Below are 19255 nucleotides of genomic sequence, written 5' to 3' on the forward strand. Positions count from 1 at the left end.
GACAGAGGGCAAAGAAGAGACACACTTCATACCTGCTTGCTGGAGCTTGACGGCTTTCTTAGTGCTGTGGGACGAACAGTGAAATCCACACTTACACATCCTATTACTGTCAGTATACACCCCAGTTCCGTCTCTCTCTGAGTACGCACTGCGGTGTCGTCCCCCTGTCAAACGCACCTCGATACCGTGTCCCTGTCAGTACGCACCTCGATACCGTGTCCCTGTCAGTACGCACCTCGATACCGTGTCCCTGTCAAACGCACCTCGATACCGTGTCCCTGTCAAACACACCTCGATACCGTGTCCCTGTCAGTACGCACCTCGATACCGTGTCCCTGTCAGTACGCACCTCGATACCATGTCCCTGTCAAACGCACCTCGATACCATGTCCCTGTCAGTACACACCTCAATACCGTGTCCCTGTCAGTACGCACCTCGATACCGTGTCCCTGTCAGTACGCACCTCGATACCGTGTCCCTGTCAAACGCACCTCGATACCATGTCCCTGTCAAACGCACCTCGATACCGTGTCCCTGTCAGTACGCACCTCGATACCGTGTCCCTGTCAGTACGCACCTCGATACCGTGTCCCTGTCAAACGCACCTCGATACCGTGTCCCTGTCAGTACGCACCTCGATACCGTGTCCCTGTCAAACGCACCTCGATACCGTGTCCCTGTCAGTACACACCTCGATACCGTGTCCCTGTCAGTACGCACCTCGATACCGTGTCCCTGTCAAACGCACCTCGATACCGTGTCCCTGTCAGTACGCACCTCGATACCGTGTCCCTGTCAGTACGCACCTCGATACCGTGTCCCTGTCAAACGCACCTCGATACCGTGTCCCTGTCAGTACGCACCTCGATACCGTGTCCCTGTCAGTACGCACCTCGATACCGTCTCCCTGTCAGTACGCACCTCGATACCGTGTCCCTGTCAGTACGCACCTCGATACCGTGTCCCTGTCAGTACGCACTTCGATACCGTGTCCCTGTCAGTACGCACCTCGATACCGCGTCCCTGTCAGTACGCACCCTGGTTCTGTCTTCTCGTCCTTACATACCTCAGTGCCATATGGCATTCTGGAAATGACTTCTGGTGCCATCCAGTAAGGGGTGCCAACCAGCGACTTTCTTTTCGGCACCTCCTTCGACACTTGGGCACAAAATCCAAAATCTGATAGTTTTATCTGTGGAAAAAGTTTATACGAAGAGACATAAACATTCAGTAAAACCCGGATCCACACTATTTTTAGTGTTCAAAAACGTCCTGAACTCCAACCCACCTCTAGCGTGTGAGTGTGTGCGTGAATGTGTGTGTGTGAACGTGTGTGCGTGAAAGTGTGTGCGTGAACGTGTGTGCGTGAACGTGTGTGCGTGAATGTGTGTGCGTGAACGTGTGCGAGCTCCGTGAAGAACCATCCTGAATGTACTCTACTTTACAACCTGTTCCCACTGCATCACCCTGACCTTGGATAAGCAGCTCCTCAGAATGAATCTGCCACTGCCAGATTGCAAATCTGCACCCTTTTCATTATCTGTCCTACATGAAGATGAAGAGGTATCTCCGTAATGGAGTCAAAGTCACCGACTTGCTGTGGAGAGCCACACCTCCTTCTAAATTACCTGTATCATCAGTACACCTCTGTACTCACTCTGTTTCTTTGATATTTTTGAACATGCTACTGTGTTTCTTCCTGTTACCCTGACACTGTATGGCTGTCTATCGCAGTGTATTCCACAGCCTGAAAGATAAAGTGTATCCCTGCATACAGTGTATTGCTGCTGCTCAGCCATCTGATACTTTAAGACTATAGATGCTTCAGTAGCCTGTTTTAATTTTTCAGATTCATTTTGTTGCACCTACAGGTTGGGGGTTCAAATCCCACCCTTGTTTGGTGTGTCTGTGTGTGCATGTATGTGCCCTGCAATGGACTGGCATCCCATCCATAATGGACCCCAGCTTTCTTTTCTATGCTGCCTGGGACTGACTCCACCCCCCCCCCAAAACCCTGATGGTTAGAATGGATGGATGGATTTATGCAGCTGTTCTAAATTCTGAGCATTAGCAAGTTAGACAACCAATTAAACAGATTACCTGTTTCTAAAGACTTTCAAAGGCTTAGAGACTTTAGCTGCTATGCTATATTACTGATTCTATGTGGTAACCTTGGTAACCCTTTATTACAATTCAGTTCCAAGAAAAGAATCAAACAACCATTGACAATTAAATAAATCTAGGGAATCAGAGTGATGAGTAGCATTATGTATGAAAAGATTCTCCAACAGCACTTGCCCTTCCATCGCTGGTGAGTAAAATGGAGTCGCTCTTGATATCTCTGTGGATGACGCCTTGTGTATGGAGGTACGACAGAGCCTTCAGCACCGACAGACAAACCGTGGCAATTTGCTCTTCATTCATCCTGTGGAGATAAAAACAGCACTTAATATATATACAAGCTTCTATAGCTTATCAAGCAGCACGTTGTACCAACAACACAAACGTTGTCGGTTTAAATCCCAGAGAGCACACAAATTACAACCCCTCTCTCTAATTTAAGAAAATTGGGAAAAAAAACATGAAAACAGTGAAGGCCGAGCTTCCGCAGAGGAATGACAGAGACCTGGGCATACAGAAAAACAACGAAGGCCAAGCGTCTCGCAGAGGAATGACAGAGACCTGGGCATACAGAAAAACAATGAAGGCCAAGCGTCCCGTAGAGGAATGACAGAGACCTGGGCATACAGAAAAACAACGAAGGCCAAGCGTCTCGCAGAGGAATGACAGAGACCTGGGCATACAGAAAAACAACGAAGGCCAAGCGTCCCGCAGAGGAATGACAGAGACCTGGGCATACAGAAAAACAACGAAGGCCAAGCGTCCCGCAGAGGAATGACAGAGACCTGGGCATACAGAAAAATAACGAAGGCCAAGCGTCTCGCAGAGGAATGACAGAGACCTGGGCATACAGAAAAACAACGAAGGCCAAGCGTCCCGCAGAGGAATGACAGAGACCTGGGCATACAGAAAAACAACGAAGGCCAAGCGTCTCGCAGAGGAATGACAGAGACCTGGGCATACAGAAAAACAACGAAGGCCAAGCGTCCCGCAGAGGAATGACAGAGACCTGGGCATACAGAAAAACAATTAAGACCTCCCCCACCCCAATGCCATGGAGTCTACATCTTGTACTCAAACAGCAAAATAAGTATCACTTTTATCTATGCAGTTAAACTGCAGAGACCCATGGATAATTAGTGATCAAAAATATGCAGCTGTAAAGGGTTTTTTTATATTACAAAGTGTAAAAACATGTTAGCAGGAGAGATCCCATTTCTATAGCATTCCTGAGCCCCGTAGCGAAACCACTGTCACTGACATGACACGAGGAAAGTGGCCCGATAAAACCTCAGCGCGGTGACTAATGGCTCTTTCATACGACCCCGGAACCGAGAGCTTATCAGCGAGTAGCAGCTCAATGTTAGCGAGGCTAATCAGCGCCGCTCTACACATCCCAAATGAATAACCTCCAAAAGGCCCAAGAAGAGCCTGTAAACTGAACAGCCCGCGACAACCGCAAGGGGACAAAGCATTAGCATTGCACTCTACCATGAGAAATGAATTACTGACACCAGGGCAATAATTAGCAGTTAATCCCACACACCCCTCACTGCTATGACAGCAATTGTAATAATACAACAATAATAATAATATGCATTATTGTTTATGGCTGTCACTATCAATTATATTAATAATTGAGTAATCTAATGATTAATTTGACAATGAATCAAGTAATCCTTTATATGATATATGCTATATAATCCATCCATCCTCTGTTAACACTTGTCCTATTCAAGGTCACAGGGGGTCTGGAGCCTATGAAGCCAAGATGGGGAACAACCCAGGACGGGATGCCATCCCATCACAGGGCACATTCACACACCTTTCACTCACACATACATACCTACTGGCAGTTTGGTAACTCCAGTTAATCTTAGCAAATATTTGGACGGCAGGGGGACACTGGAGACCCCAGGAGAAACCTGACAATGATACAGGGAGTCAAATCGACTCAAATCCTGGCCCTCGAGGTGTGAGGCAACAGTGCTAACCGCTGCAGCACCATGCCCCTAAGCCACCCCTAGGCCAAGTAATATGAATATATATGAAAAATATATAGCAATTGGCACGAGGCAGTACTTCAAAACTGACTGACTCACTCTTACAGTGGCCAATTCACTGAAGTTGCATTACCCTGGTAGTGAAGTAGCTCCGAATGTTGCCTAAATTACTCTGATGGAACAAATACAAATTTAATCCCTCTGACACCCATTCATGAATGTCGCTTATCCAAAAAGGCATGAGCTCACATTTGTCTGAAGTCTGGTTCACTGTGACCCCGCGACCCAGTAGGATAAGCGGTTTGGAAAATGGATGGATGGATGGATGGTTCACTGTGAAGTCTGATCTCACAGGCGTAAGGTATAGCTGACAGTATCCCATTCATAAATATCTAATCACTTTGCTTGAGTAGAGCTATTTGTATTCAGGCAACTGCTCGGATATTATGTCACGATGCTTACCTGCTGCTTTCAATTTGCTTTCAGAAGGGAAAGACGGCTTGGCGCAGCATCACTCAGTCCTGGTCAAAGCCCATGTATGCTCCAGGCAATCCTCACCCCCCACCCCGAATCTGAGACAAACTGAAATCGGCGTCCCCTCGGAAGACGGTATCCTCGGCTGCCCCATATGCCACCCAATAGGTTAACCTGTACTAATTCCTGCGTGTTATTATGGAATACACTCTGGGTCCCTGGGAACACGTAGGAAGGCTATGCTGGACCCTCGGGGTGTTTCTTCAGATTTTATTTGTGTTCATACGACAACTGATGCAGAGGGATATAAAAATAAAACATTCGGGAAAGCGTTATATTTTTTTTTTACAACTTTTACTCTGCCATCTGTGGCGTGTGTAGTTAAATCAGAATTCTTGTTTAACTGCCAAATTAACAGTGACGAGAGCAGATAATGTCCCCCCCCCTCCCCTTTCCATTCCAGAAACATCCTGGGGGGGTGTCCCTCCTGGCGGTAAGCTTCACCTTGACCCTCACGTTCCTTTTGTCACGAAAGCTGGCTTCAATGATTTCAGCCTTGCGATTTTATAATCAGGAAAAAAGCATAACGATCACCCGAGCTGCGCGGAGCGTGTTAACGATTCATCGCGTGTAAACGCACCACTGGAGGACACAGTCCATCTGCAGTGCACACAGCATGTGCTTTCACAGTTATTAACACAACGGGTGTAAGCACTGCGTTTTTAAACCACACAAAATGCAGCCAAACGCACGGGGAATATCCCCGGAAGTGGAGATATCAAAAGATACAGAGGGGAAAGTACGGTGTTTAACATTCCAGTAACCGACCAGAACAAGATCTTTCTGCTTCTCTTTTTCCACACTTATTCTTCCATAAGTGGCTCAGTCATTAGTTCTGTTCTCACCCCTATATGGATGGGGGGGGCTCAAATCCTTCCTCCTCTATGCATATGTGGGGTTTGCATATTCACTCTGTGTTGCACAGGTTTCCTGTTTCCATTTACTCTAGTTAACTCCTGCAGCCCAAAGACATGCAGTTCGGCTAATCATGGTTTCTAGATGAACCCCAGCTTTGTGCCTGCAACCCTGAGCAGGATAAGAAGACAGATGGATTAAGTGTGTTGTCATTGCTGCTGTTTCTAAATCGTTAGCACTGCCTGACACATCGATCAAGTTATAGCCACCATAACCATAAAGCAGCCTCTGGCCATTTTCATTCGCGGTCGTACTGTCGCCTGCGTTTGTCTCTGCAGGTCCCTGGGAATGCAGGACCGACGCCCCCTCGTACTGTAGCAGAGCAAGCGGGCTCAGGATCTCACGATGCGCGCGGACGTCCACAAGAAGAAGAAGAAGAAGATAGAAAGAAACTTTATTAATCCCTCGGGTAGATTCCTCTGGGAAATTCGGATTTTTTTTTAATTTTTTTTATTTTTTTATTTTTTTAAGATAGAAACCGAAGCTCCGAAGCCTCGCAATTACGGAGAAGAGGCGCGCGGATCACTGTAATTACGCGCGTGGACACACTGCACTTAGTGGGGGGTGGCGGCTCCGCTGTTTGAAGTTTGAAAAGAAGGACTCGAAGGGGCCTGTTGAACGGGAAACTTCGTGGTGTTTGAAACCCACCAATTAGCCACTCTCACATCGTTATTGAGTCACCTCAAGTTCCCCTAAGTTGCACTTACAGTAGAGCAGCGTGGAAACTTAGTATTTGTTATGAGCGCAAAAACGAGGGCAGCCATCGATATTAAGGCTGAGGACAATTTAGTTACGTGCAGAATGAAATTCTGAGAGGAACTTTAACAGTACTTCAATCCCTATTTTTAATCATGTAATTTTGTGTAAACCAATATCAACCTGTGGCCTGTACTACGAAGCGGGCTTACTGGCTTATCGGGGTAACTTGTCGGATTTAAGGTAGCACAGTTTAAACGGACTTCATATTCGTTCACTTGCATTTTGCCCGGACTACCTTAAATACGTCAAGTTACCCCTATAAGCCAGTAACCCCGCTTCGTAGTACAGGCCACTGGCATCACCAAGTCCATAACAGTTCACTCCTGCAACAGCTAATGTCCTCCTCCGTCACACTGACACCATCAGGCCGCTCATACACACGTTTCATTTGTTTGTATCTCCCGCTGTTTTTCCTCAGGTTCTTTTCCCCTACTAACCTAGTCCTACCTATTTAAATGTAACGTAACGGAACCCTCACATTAATCCGTTTCAGGCTGTGGTTCCTGCTTACCTTCACCATTCAGTGGATACGAAAAAACGCAATTAATAGAGTTCCAACCCGAACCCCAGCTGGTGTTACACCGCCGAGGAGCGAGAGCCTACCTCGTGTGAGTGACAATGTCAGTCAGAGCTCCACCCTCCAGAAACTCCATCACGACCCAGAGTTCATCCCCGACCAGGTAGCTGTTGTACATGTCGACCACATTCTCGTGGTGGTAATCCCTCATTATAACCACCTGAAAAGAGACAAGGGGACAAGTCAGCCGGCGAAGTCAGGCATTCGTATAAAGTCAGATGAGTGCACGACTATATATGATAAGTAAGAAATTAAAGTACATGGAAAATATGCACGTTAAACTCACTCAGACTGAACGTGATTAGTGTAAATTACAAGAGAAATAATATTTAAGCAGGTTTCAGCTGAATTCTGTTTTTAATTAGGGCAGCTCAATAAGACGATGAAGATGATTATTATTATTAATAATAATAATAGTAACATAATTAAGATGTTAAAAATAATTATATTTCAATGGGATCATATTTAGACAATATGGTCTAAGACATATTTAGACATATTCAGAGAAACAACTATCCACTTGGACTTCTTTCATCCCAGTCAGGGTGTACAGCAGTATCGTGCCCGGTGCTGCCTGGGAGAAGGTCCAGTGCTTGGAAGATGGATGGATGGATGGATGGATGAATGGATGGAATTTCTTTGTTTACTGATCAAAAAACAAAATGGAAAATCCCTACAGCATGTTACATTTATCATGTTGCATACCTAGTGTACAGTTTTATATAGGCCAAGATAATTTTCTTTCCAAATTAGAGAAAAGCCCACCTCTCTTGTTGCCTAGGCAACATATGTGCCATGTGTAACAAACCGCATGTAATTAAATTACTCTCAGAACACATGCTCACTCTGACCAAAGTGATGTTATCTCCTCCCCAAAGAGGAACAAATTTGCAGTTGTTGGCCACGATGACACTGTTGGGGGTGGGGGGTGGGGGGGTTTGGAGGCTGTGCCAGGATGGAATCTTCAACTGGCCACGTGGCACGTGGGAGGCATGGGAGACAGAAGCAGCTGGTGCTTCCTTCATGAAAACGTGCTTCTACCCTTAGACACTGAGGTGTGGAGTCATTCGCCACAACCAATGAGGTTCAGTAAGGGGCAGATTAACTTCTGCCATGCCGATGAAACAGAAGGGTTTAGCGGGGCTGTGGGCAGTGGTCATGACAGGAGTAGGAACTGGAGATCCATCCATCCATCCTCAAAACATTTATCCTGGTCAGGGTTGGGGAGTGGGGGCTGGCACTGAACAGTTCTGAGGTGGAAGTTTAACTCTGACTAATGCCTTAAATTTGACCCACACCTTGACTCTAACTAACACCTTGACTCTGACTAATGCCTTGACTCTAACACCTTAACTCTGACCAACACCTTGACTCTGACTAACACCTTAACTCTGACCGACACCTTGACTCTAACTAACACCTTGACTCTGACTAACGCCTTGACTCTAACACCTTAACTCTGAGTAACACCTTAACTCTGACCAACACTTTAACTCTGACCAACACCTTGACTCTGACTAACACCTTGACTCTGACTAACACCTTAACTCTGACCAACACCTTGACTCTGACTAACACCTTGACTCTGACCAACACCTTGACTCTGACTAACACCTTGACTCTGACCAACACCTTGACTCTGACTAACACCTTGACTCTGACTAACACCTTAACTCTGACCAACACCTTGACTCTGACTAACACCTTGACTCTTACTTGCACCTTAACTCTGACCACCACCTTGACTCTGACCAACACCTTGACTCTGACTAACACCTTAACTCTGACCAACACCTTGACTCTGACTAACACCTTGACTCTGACCAACACCTTGACTCTGACTAACACCTTGACTCTGACTAACACCTTAACTCTGACCAACACCTTGACTCTGACTAACACCTTGACTCTAACTTGCACCTTAACTCTGACCACCACCTTGACTCTGACCAACACCTTGACTCTGACTAACACCTTAACTCTGACCAACACCTTGACTCTGACTTACACCTTAACTCTGACCAACACCTTGACTCTGACTAACACCTTAACTCTGACTAACACCTTGACTCTGACTAACACCTTAACTCTGACCAACACCGTGACTCTGACCAACACCTTAACTCTGACCAACACCTTGACTCTGACCAACACCTTAACTCTGACCAACACCTTGACTCTGACCAACACCTTGACTCTGACTAACACCTTGACTCTGACTAACACCTTGACTCTGACTAACACCTTGGTACTGACCTCATTAAAAAGCAGCTCCCTCCTCTGCTGCTTACGCAGGTCCATCTTCTTCACGGCCACTTGCTTGCCACTGTGCTTCTCCGTAGCGATGCAGACAATGCCAGTGGATCCCTCGCCAATCTTAATGAAGTTGTCCAAATACTCCCGTGGATCCCCGGGCTTCACCACCAGCTGCAGAGCAGCCCGAAACTGCTCATGGGAGACTCTGGAGGGTGGCTGGTCAGAGGCAGAGCCCCAGCTGGGGGGAGGGTAGGCCCCAGGTGGGATGTACGGGGAGCAGGGCTGGGAGTACGCACCCTGAGGTGTATAAGGGGGGCTCGGCTGGGAGGGAGGGTGGTGATAGGGGGATGGTTTATAGTGGAACGTTGGGGGATACTGGAAGCTGCTGGGGTAGCTTGGTTTGGCATGGCTTTGAGGTAGCTTGAGGAGTCCACGAGGGTACGTGTCCAATCCAGGTACCTGGGGACTTCCGTCCCGGGACATCCTGTCATAGTCTCCCTGCACAAACACAATCACTGCAGAATTAGCAAAGTGACATTCTCTCCTCCTCAAAGTGAAGTAAATTTGCAATTAGGGGGGGGGGGGGAGGGGGTGGCGCCCATGCCAGGTTGGAATCTTCAACTGCCCATGCGACACCCAGAAGGTCTGGCACAGCTGTCATGGGAGACAGGAGCAGCTGCGGCTCCCTTTTTGGACACGTGCTTCTACCCTTAGCTGCCTGGGTGTGGATTCATTCTCCAGCATTGCACAGGAGCACAGCAAGGAACAGCGACTAACACATCATCCAGAAGAGGAAACATTCTCATTAAACAAAACAGAAAGCAAACCTGTTCTATAACTCCCCACCTGCAGCCTGGATTTTCACTTCAGTATCTCAATAGCTGCCATGATTAGTGATATATTTGTTTATTATTATTATTTTTACCTATTACCTGAGGGGTATATTCCACAAAGCAGAATTTCCCAGTTAGTTGGATATCATCGGTCAAATATGAAAACTGTCCAATAGGAGGAGAGGCAAGCGACGTTCCTATTGGACAATCATGGTTTTTTTGCTTAAAAAAAGTTAACCCAGCTAACTGAGATATCCTGCTTCATGGAACACTCCCTGGCTTTCCCAGGTAGCTGGATAATTTAAGCCGAACATAAAAACTGTCCAATAGGAGGAGAGGTAAGTGATGTTCCAATTGGACATTTGGCTTAAGTTATCTGGCTAATGAAAAAAAAACTTGCTTTGTGGAATAACCTCCGGGATTTATGGCGAACAGCCATTTATCTCTTACTGTTTGAGAGTTTTTCACTTTTTCCTGTGACACCAGATAACAAATGACCTACAATGAGTGTTACCTCATTTTTATCCCCCAGTGAAACAGGAAGCCAAGGAACAGTAGAATATAATCTGTTTATTTTTAAGGGACCATAGCTGTTCAGCACCTATCCTTTTGGTTAAATAAATATTTTATAGTGTACATTTAACATATAAAGCATGCAAACATACAGCAGGTAGAGAATATGTTTATTCCAAGGTCCTAATGTCAGGCATACGTATTGTGTTCCCTTAGTAACCAATTACCCTGCCCTGACTGCCCTTGTGTGACATCGATGTGTTACCTTTTACAGGTAAAGACTCAGGCCCTGACTGGCAGGGCGAGCTTTTGTTTCATTAGTTGGTATAGGTGCCATCGCGTCTGAATGGCTTCAGAACAGCTTCAGTCCTCAGCCCCGAGCACTGTGTAGTGGGCTATAGGAACCTGGAGAAAATCCCCCCGTTCTTTGAGGGATGAGGCAGGTGGAAATCTACTTCATATTCTGTGAAGCAGAACTTCTCATAAAGGTTCAGTTATATTTAAATCTGGCCATGGAAGCCATTTGATTTCACCCTGACATTCATTACAGTATTACTCAGTTTGCTTGGTGTATATGAAGACATGAAGACATCATCATACTGGGATATGGGAAGAACATGAGAGAAAAGTGCAGGACCACAGGGTGCACCAGGTCCTGCTAAACGGCCTCGTATTCCTTGGCCGTTATGCAGCCATGCAGAGCAATCATCCGACCTAACGACTCCCATATGGTGGCTGCCCCTAAATTACGGGCCCCCACCCCTCTTGATAGTCGGCTACTCATATTGTCAGTTAAGGCATCCTGTGGATTTCCCCAGATATAAATCCCAGCCATCGCTCAGGGGCCCCGAGTTCTGTGGCCCTTACTAAAGCTCGGGAGTCTTTGTGCCTCGGCTGGGTCACTGAGGTGCTGATTCAGCCCTGTGCCGGATTCGGAGGCTGTACTTTGGGTGTGTTTGGTCTCCGTCTATCCCCACCTATCAGCTTGGAATCGTGACCGCTGTTCCTCTTTCTATTGTGCTTTTTTGCTGTCACGATTTTTGAGACCATTCCCGTTGGCACTATAAACCATTTTGTCTGTATTTATGACGAATGAACCTGCAGTTTGGAGACTGACTCCTTGGCTTCTTTGCAGCTCATAACTGCCTCGTGTTTCTTTGAAAACTCACATTTGGTAGCGCTGAGTGTCTGACCTCTTTCAGAGATGACTCACATATCGGTAACTGGCATTCAAACTGATGACTCAGCTCTCTAGCTGCATGCGTAATTGTGATTTAGTCGCTTCAATGCTAAAATCCCTTTTCATGTGAACTTTGTTATTTTGATTGTCAGCTGTGTAGCTTCAATATCTCAGAAAATAGTTTCTTAAATTGTAATTGTTTTTTTTTTTTTTTTTACGTTTTTGCCAATAATTTTAGAGTTGCCTGCAGACAAAAACTGCCCTGCTAATTATGTCAATTGCCGCACATGTGGGTATGACTAACATTTTATATTAAGGATCCCGTAAACGATGACCATTCAGCTGAGTTCTCTTTCAGACATAGACCTACTGCTCCCCCATTGGGCATTGCATCGGTCTTACTCCTATGAAGAGAAAAACACTCCGCTTTTTAATGTTTCTACTTGATAATACGGATTGTAATACGGGAGGAATACACCTGGAGTAGCCTAAGACTCGCAAGACCGCCCGAAACCCACCTCCCCTTATCAAGTATCTTTAATGGCCGTGGAGAGCAAAGCCAAATTCCAATAACGTCGGCAAATTAAATCATACGCACAAATTTCCGTAACATGATAGGACACGAATCGTCCCCTGTAGAGCGCCCGAACGAGTCCGGAAACTCCCGATGTGTCCGGGACTGCAGATAATTACGGCCGTGGACGCGTTTAATACATCACGCCGAGCGGCGCCGCCCGGGGACGGACGCACGGAAGCCCGGCGCGGCTATCACTCGCCGGCACCGGCGCTGGCTGACAGCCAGGGGGTCTCCTGATCCATGTTCGTTAAATGCACATTAATCTGAATTTGGCAGTGTAATCAACATCCCAACTGAACTGTGAAATTGAATTCTGCAGTGGAACATCATTTGGCCATTTTATGCTAAGGCTGCAAAAAAAAAAAAAAAAAAAAATTGCCGCAACATCAATTTGTCAGTGTGAGCTGCGGCACAGGGACTCACGACAGCGACAGAAAGGAGGGATCTCGCTCCACAAAAGAGGCACGACGACATTTAGATCCCCCCGTTTCAGCCCCACCTCTGACAAGCCCGCAGAGTCCGGATGGGACAAGATGAAGAAAAGACGCATTATGGGAACCGCGGTTCGGGATCACGGAGTAAAACTGATACCAAGCAGCGAAATGCAAACTGCACAGATGTACTGCGTCTCTTTTGCATGTAATATAAATAAAAAGCAGATAACTTTAGGCCTATTCGCACAATCCTTACAGTTTCCGTGTAAAATTATTATTATTATTATTATTATCATCGGCGATGCTGTTTAAAGGTCCAGGACTGTCCTGAAAATGACCCATTAATGCGGCAACCTTTCTGCGACTTTAACGACGATCATCTTTGTCTCAGCGCGTCAGCGGCATCTTAAAGCCCCCGAACCAGTGAAGCGTTTCCCTGCCAGGGCATGGTGGGGGGGAGGGGGGGCACATATGCACCGGAGCGCCTGAGCCTCCAGCTCGATGAGAAGGGACCCGTAACCGCTGTTATTCACCCCCTCTTCACGCTAGCAAATTGTGCTGGGTGTCATAAGAAAAGGGGCATGTAATCCGGCCCGTGTCTGCAATTTAAAGTTCCCAGTCATCCGTGTGGAAGATGCGCGACGCACCGGCTGATCCCTGGAGGCTTCCGCCGGTAGGACAGAAGCCACGATACGGTTGTAATCTCACCATGGATTCACATGACGACTTAAATAAATGAAACACATTGCTAATACTATGTCGACTAAAAACAAATGCGGGAGAACGAATAAATATTATTTAGTAACAAAACACAACTTTAATATGCCTCTCGCTCTTCCCTTGTAGAGCCTATGGAACATGAATATATTGTTGTAGCTTGAGCAAGTGCGCATTTAAAAAGGTATATGGGTTACATTCCCACAGTTTATACTTGATACAAACCCTAACTCACCTGAATATTTATACGATTTTTTATTTACGAGGTGCTGATTAACAGCCTGATAGTTGCCACTGTACCCTGTTAACAGTCAGGCTTTTAAGACCTTGGAGAAGATGCAACACCGGATTCATTATGGAGTATAGTCAAATCTAGTCAGTCAAAACTGGCCCACACCAACAACAGTCCCTCTCTGTCCTTCAAAGAGGATGAGGGAGGTCCATCACCATGCCGATGTGATGGGTTACCATGGTGACCCAAGTCAACCACCAAGAAAGCCCAATATAACTACAAAGTAAGCAACAGAACCCCCCTAAATAACCAAATTTGACATGCAGTCTTCGCACCAAGGGGTGTGATGGACACCCCTACGTTTGTATTTTACCTGGGAGGCGGTCACAGTTTCGGAGAGACGTGGGTATGTGTAGGAACTGTAATGGCCCTGCTGGGTGGATTTGAATGCACTGATTCCATACGGTGGGCTGGGCTCCTGCAGCCCCGAGCCAGACCGGGAACGCTGGCGGATGGCGGGCTGAGGGCTGCCGTGGCCTACGTAGGATGACTTTGGTCTCTTCTCATACTCCTCGCGGGACGGCCCATAGCCCCACTCACTGTCCGAGCAGCTGATCTGCTCGCTGTGCAGGGAAGTCCGCGACGGCGTCCCCAACAGCTGCTCCCTGTGGTCCTGGACAGAGCTCCCACAGGAACTCTGGTAGAATTCCCGGCTGCTCCCTACTGCCTCCTCTGAGCGCACCTTGCTTTCCAGGTAGGTGTGATAGTCCGGGGGCATTTTGGCATAGTCTGACTTCTGGGGCATGGCGTCAGGGTAAAAGGGACTCCTCATGGCATGCCCGTTCTGTTTGGTGAAGCGGTAGTGCTTCCCCAACGCCCACTCCCCATCGAAGGAAGCCTTGTCTCTGTAGCCGTCTGACGGGAAGTCTTTAGAACTGTCCAGGTCGCAGGAGTAGCGTGAATAGTGGTGGCCAAAACCGTTCTCCTCTGTGGGCTTGGAGGAAGCGTGTTTCGAACCCAGCTGGTGGGGAGCAGGTGGGCTCTCCTTGCGGAGGGAGTTTGACCGAGTCACAGAAATGCTGTCAAACTCTTCAAGCAGACCATTGATTGAGACATCCTTCTGAGGTCGACTCCCTCGCACAATGGTCTGCAAAACAGGAAACGGGGGGGTTTTAATGAAGCTACCACCAGGGCGGCGCACATGAGCACAAAAGACATAAACTGTCTTGCAGTAGCAGGACTGGATTTTGAATCATTGGCTGCTTAGAATGTAGTAAATGGCAAAAGACCCACAGGATTCAAGTGTTCAAAGCAAAATATACTAGCAGGTTTGACATGTAGATGACTGCTTCGAAGGCAGTGCAGATAGCAGAAGGATTATTCACTGCTTCCCCCACACAACCACTGTAGCAGCATGAGTCACCCCACGCTTTTAATCCCAAAAAGTAACGACTCTCAGGAACCAGACCAAGATGTTGGACATGACTGCGAGAGGTAGAGATGTGATAATTGAAGGCAGCTCCCTCTCTCTTTCAGGACCGAACGCTTCTCTGAACGTCTTTGAAACTCATACATCTTCGTTACTTACATGCAGTAACCTATTTTATCGCACCCACTGAAAACCAATTCAGTCAATGCCAGTTGTTTCAAACTGCCCCCTCCCCACGTTAAAGCAAGTACAATGGGGAACAGTAAAAAAAATTGTATCACAGTGTGGAGATTTGTGGATATTTTCCTAAGATGAACAGAACGAGATTTCGGAGAATGGGATTTTTACTCTTGGCTAGATATCCTCCTATAGCCTACAACGTGAAATGTAGTTTTTCAGACATTATAAGGACATCAGTAGTTAATGCGCCCAGAAAATCACAAGCATTCATTAGCAGACTATATTTGCTATATAATATTACACACTTGGTAGAATATGACAAACATTTCGCAGTTGGTTGCTTCCATTAACTTGGTAATAGCTAATCAGGTGTAAGTTTTTGCAAGCACTTTCCAGTTGTATCCAAATATTTGCTGACATCACTCCAACAGCAAATTCTGTGGCGGAATTTACTGGGCAAAATCTAAACCACGGTGTTGTTTGACGGTATAATGCTTTCCACAAATTGCCGCTAGCGGGGTTGTTCCCTGCCTTGCGCCGGTAGTTTCCGGGATAGGCTCTGGGCCCCCCGCAACATAGAACAGGAAAACCCGTCATAGAAAATGAATAAATGGATTGATGGATGTTTTAAAAAATATTTTATATTGACGGAACACTTGACGGAATCCAGTAAAAAGCAGATTTCACTGGTATTTTATTAACCACAAATGAACAGCGGACACGTTTCGGTCCATGTTCGGTCCGCGGAAAGTGCCGCATTCCCAGGAGGTCACTGCTCACTGCCTGGACAGGAAACCCAGCAGCTGTACGGAAACAGCAGCGGCGCAGCTGCAGTGGATGCTTCGCTTGTCCGCCGGTAGCTCCGCGAAACGACTCTGATAATGAAAAACAGACGCTGCACTTGAAGCTCCGGTGGTTAAATAAAGGTGAAATCAACCTGCCTGCAGCCGCTTTTATTGCCATGTGATCTATAGTCTCTCTTAAACCTCCTACTTGAGCGGAAAACCGCAGCGGGGGTAATTTCAAATCCAATTTACCCGGCTTAACACAAATGGGCACAGGACCACAGAGCTTTTGACACGTATTATTATTATTATTATTATTATTATTATTATTAGACGCGACTGTGGATACACTACAATGCCTAATTTATAGTATAAACTATACATTTATGGAATAACAACAACATGCAACATACATTTTTTTTTTGTAATTTCCCCACGGGCATTAATACAGTAATTCTGATTCTGATTTAGATGATACACGAATTTAAGCGCGGGCTTATATATTGATGATGAAGACCGTTTCCTCAGATGCCACATTATCTTTCTGGCCGTCAGCATACTGTGAACATACACGGCTCGATCAACGTGGTGAACAAGCTTAGACCTACTATCGTTTACAGTGTTTGATTCATTTAATGTTACATAGGGCTGATATTCAATAGAAAACCCATGTGAATGAAAATCAGTATTTGACAGTGAAGATGCGGCAGGGGGGAGGGGGAGTAAGACGAGGAAGGGAAGGTCAAGCGTTCGCCAAACCGCTCTTCTAATTTTCCCATTAATTTGAATTAAGGGCTGATATTTTCAGGTGCCACTTCCCATTTTCTCCTTCGCTGCCTTTTGAGCGGTTTTTTTCCGTGTCGCTCCCGGTCCCAGTGACAGTGGTCATATTTCACCGGCGTGGTGTCGAGGGGCTCTGTCCGTTGGCGATAAGCTGTAACAGATCGGCTCAGGGAGACTCCTGTCCAGTCGAGGTATTCAGGGGTGAAAAATGAGGCTTGTTTAAAGTCGGAGAATAACCTTGGCAATAATGAACTGGACAATTAGATGCTGCCCCAAGCTTTGTTCTCACAATGCTGTTGTGGTGGGTAAAAAATGCGCAGAATTACGCAGGATTTTCTACTCTTCATATTGTCCTACTTCAGCAATATTGTAACAACATTGGACTGTTAGAAAACATGCAATGTTATAGAACAGAAGCACCCGCCTTAAAAGATTGTTTTGTCACAGAGGGTCCAGTGCTATTTAGTAAGCCGGAGCTGTTCATTTTACGGTCATACATGCATATTCAAAGTGTCATCTTTTGTGTGTACTTTTAAAATCGCCTTGAATAAACGCAAACGTATAGATCTGGTCTTTCAAGAAAAAGAGCAAATATAATATTTACATATAGTACATATTTTTAATATATAGTAAGCCTATAATATCAAATGTATTGTGCAGGATTATATAAATACGAAAACAAATTGCATGCTGCCTAACTAGAAATAGAATAGAAAAGAGCCAGATACATTACAAACGCCGCAGTCTTGCGTGTGTGATTTTGTATATGTAGTATACGTCTGTATACTGCCATGTCAGCCCTGATTCAGTACCGCCCCCGGTAGTGAGCTAATTAAGTATCTCTGGAGGTGGGTCTACATGAGGTTTGTGAATGCCGTTCCGGTATTTCAGGCATCCACCTGAGTGAATCACCTCCCACCGCTATGAAACTATATAAATGTACTGCAGAGAGACTTTGGATCTCTTATATTCTGGATCTCGCAGCACACTCTGGAATTCTTAGCGGATTATGGCTCACACAACAGACTGCCACATGCATCCGGTTCCTGCGGAAAACATCAGCACCCTTCGGATGTTGTTTGAAACACTGATTCCCGCTGCTTCTGTAGTTAATGGTGCTTATTCTTTCATTAACTCGCTGGAATGAAGTTTCTGCGCTGCAAGCTTATCAGAAAACTTAAACTAAAGCGACGAACCACACCTGTGATCACACTACTGCACCCGGGTTTTCGTTTTCACACGCAAAACTATTAACGATGGTTCAACACTTTGAGGAGGTGATTCATTTTATTTCTTATTTTTATCAAAAAACTTGTATATTTTCATATGCAGTATTAACGGTAGAAAAGCATTTTTTTGTTTTGCGTTATTCCAGTCGTATTATAACGTTCATTGGATACTTAACGAACATTAAACCCATTCTTTAAGCTTGACACTTGATCAGGTATTCACTTTTCTTCGAAGTCTAAATACTGTTCTGTACTTTTCCACCCCCTAGCGGTCATATAAACGAAACAGACTAAAGAATTCTTTATACTGTGGTGACACTTAGTGGCCAAAAGGAATAAAATTACGTTAAAAGCGGAGCAGTGCTGTTATGGTCACAGATGACTCGGAATATTCTTTAAGGTTTTGCTTTTCCCCTTTTTCAGGAACAGGCATGTTGCCTCACACCTCTGGGGTTTGAGTCTGTGTCAGAGCTGTAGGTTCCATGCATGGAGTTTGCATCTTCTCCCTTTGTTGTCGTGGGGTTTCCTCCAGGTACTTTGGAATCGCTGAGTTACCTGTGGTGTGTGATTATGTGTACCCTTCAATGGACTGACATGCCATCCAGGCTGCCTGCACCCCTGTGCTGTGTCCTCTGTTGCCTGGGATAGATGCCAGGCTTACTTTGACCTTGTATCAAATTAGCGGTTCGAAGAAGCATCCCTGCATAGATCCTAATCAAGTTACATGAGGATTCTTACTTCCCTCGTGTCAGGGCTAAAGTACATGAAGTATAATTCCTAGGGTTGAACAGGATTATAACTAACATCATCTAGATGTTCTACATATTAGCTCTGGAACGGAATGGTTCAATGCCCTGAACTGACTGTCTGAAATAGTCAAATTTACTTGTCAGTTATTAAGAAATAAGGTATGAACCTAACAATCATTAAAGTTATAGAAGTTTGTTCATTATGATAAAGCCTGAACGGGTCAAGTTGAGCCAGCTTTAATTGTCATTTTTTGACCGGTGAATCCACTTAGCTGTAATCAAGATAATCCTAAATAACACAATTCTGATTACTTTTGTCCACTCCTGATTTAATTACACTAACGGTTGGGATTCCTCAATATTAATATAATACACACTTAAGATTTTAACAACCAGTGCATTTGAAATATCATAGCACAAATGTATCAACTGTCACCCTCGGAAAAGT

At 45.7% G+C, this 19255-nt stretch overlaps 1 protein-coding gene and 1 long non-coding RNA gene across 9 annotated transcripts in view; both read right to left on the reverse strand.

The window, feature by feature from the left end:
* pak5 (p21 protein (Cdc42/Rac)-activated kinase 5) overlaps window positions 1-19255 on the reverse strand; it is a 47959-nt gene that overhangs the window by 1895 nt on the left and 26809 nt on the right. For 5 of the 8 annotated variants that reach the window (XM_048985991.1, XM_048985992.1, XM_048985990.1 and 2 more), the window contains 5 exons: window positions 14026-14799; window positions 9167-9664; window positions 6937-7070; window positions 2300-2426; window positions 1068-1193 (listed from right to left, as the gene is read on the reverse strand). In XM_048985991.1, the coding sequence (XP_048841948.1) occupies window positions 1068-1193; window positions 2300-2426; window positions 6937-7070; window positions 9167-9664; window positions 14026-14799 (1659 nt within the window). The other 3 variants (XR_007383881.1, XM_048985995.1, XM_048985994.1) reach the window with 3 other exon arrangements.
* Window positions 2439-6926, reverse strand: LOC125714913 (uncharacterized). The gene is made up of 3 exons (XR_007383883.1): window positions 3076-6926; window positions 2964-3019; window positions 2439-2907 (listed from the first exon to the last, which is right to left on the reverse strand). It is a non-coding gene; the product is annotated as an uncharacterized LOC125714913 (long non-coding RNA).

The sequence above is a fragment of the Brienomyrus brachyistius genome, chromosome 19 (assembly GCF_023856365.1).
Source record: "Brienomyrus brachyistius isolate T26 chromosome 19, BBRACH_0.4, whole genome shotgun sequence".
NCBI lineage: Eukaryota > Metazoa > Chordata > Actinopteri > Osteoglossiformes > Mormyridae > Brienomyrus > Brienomyrus brachyistius.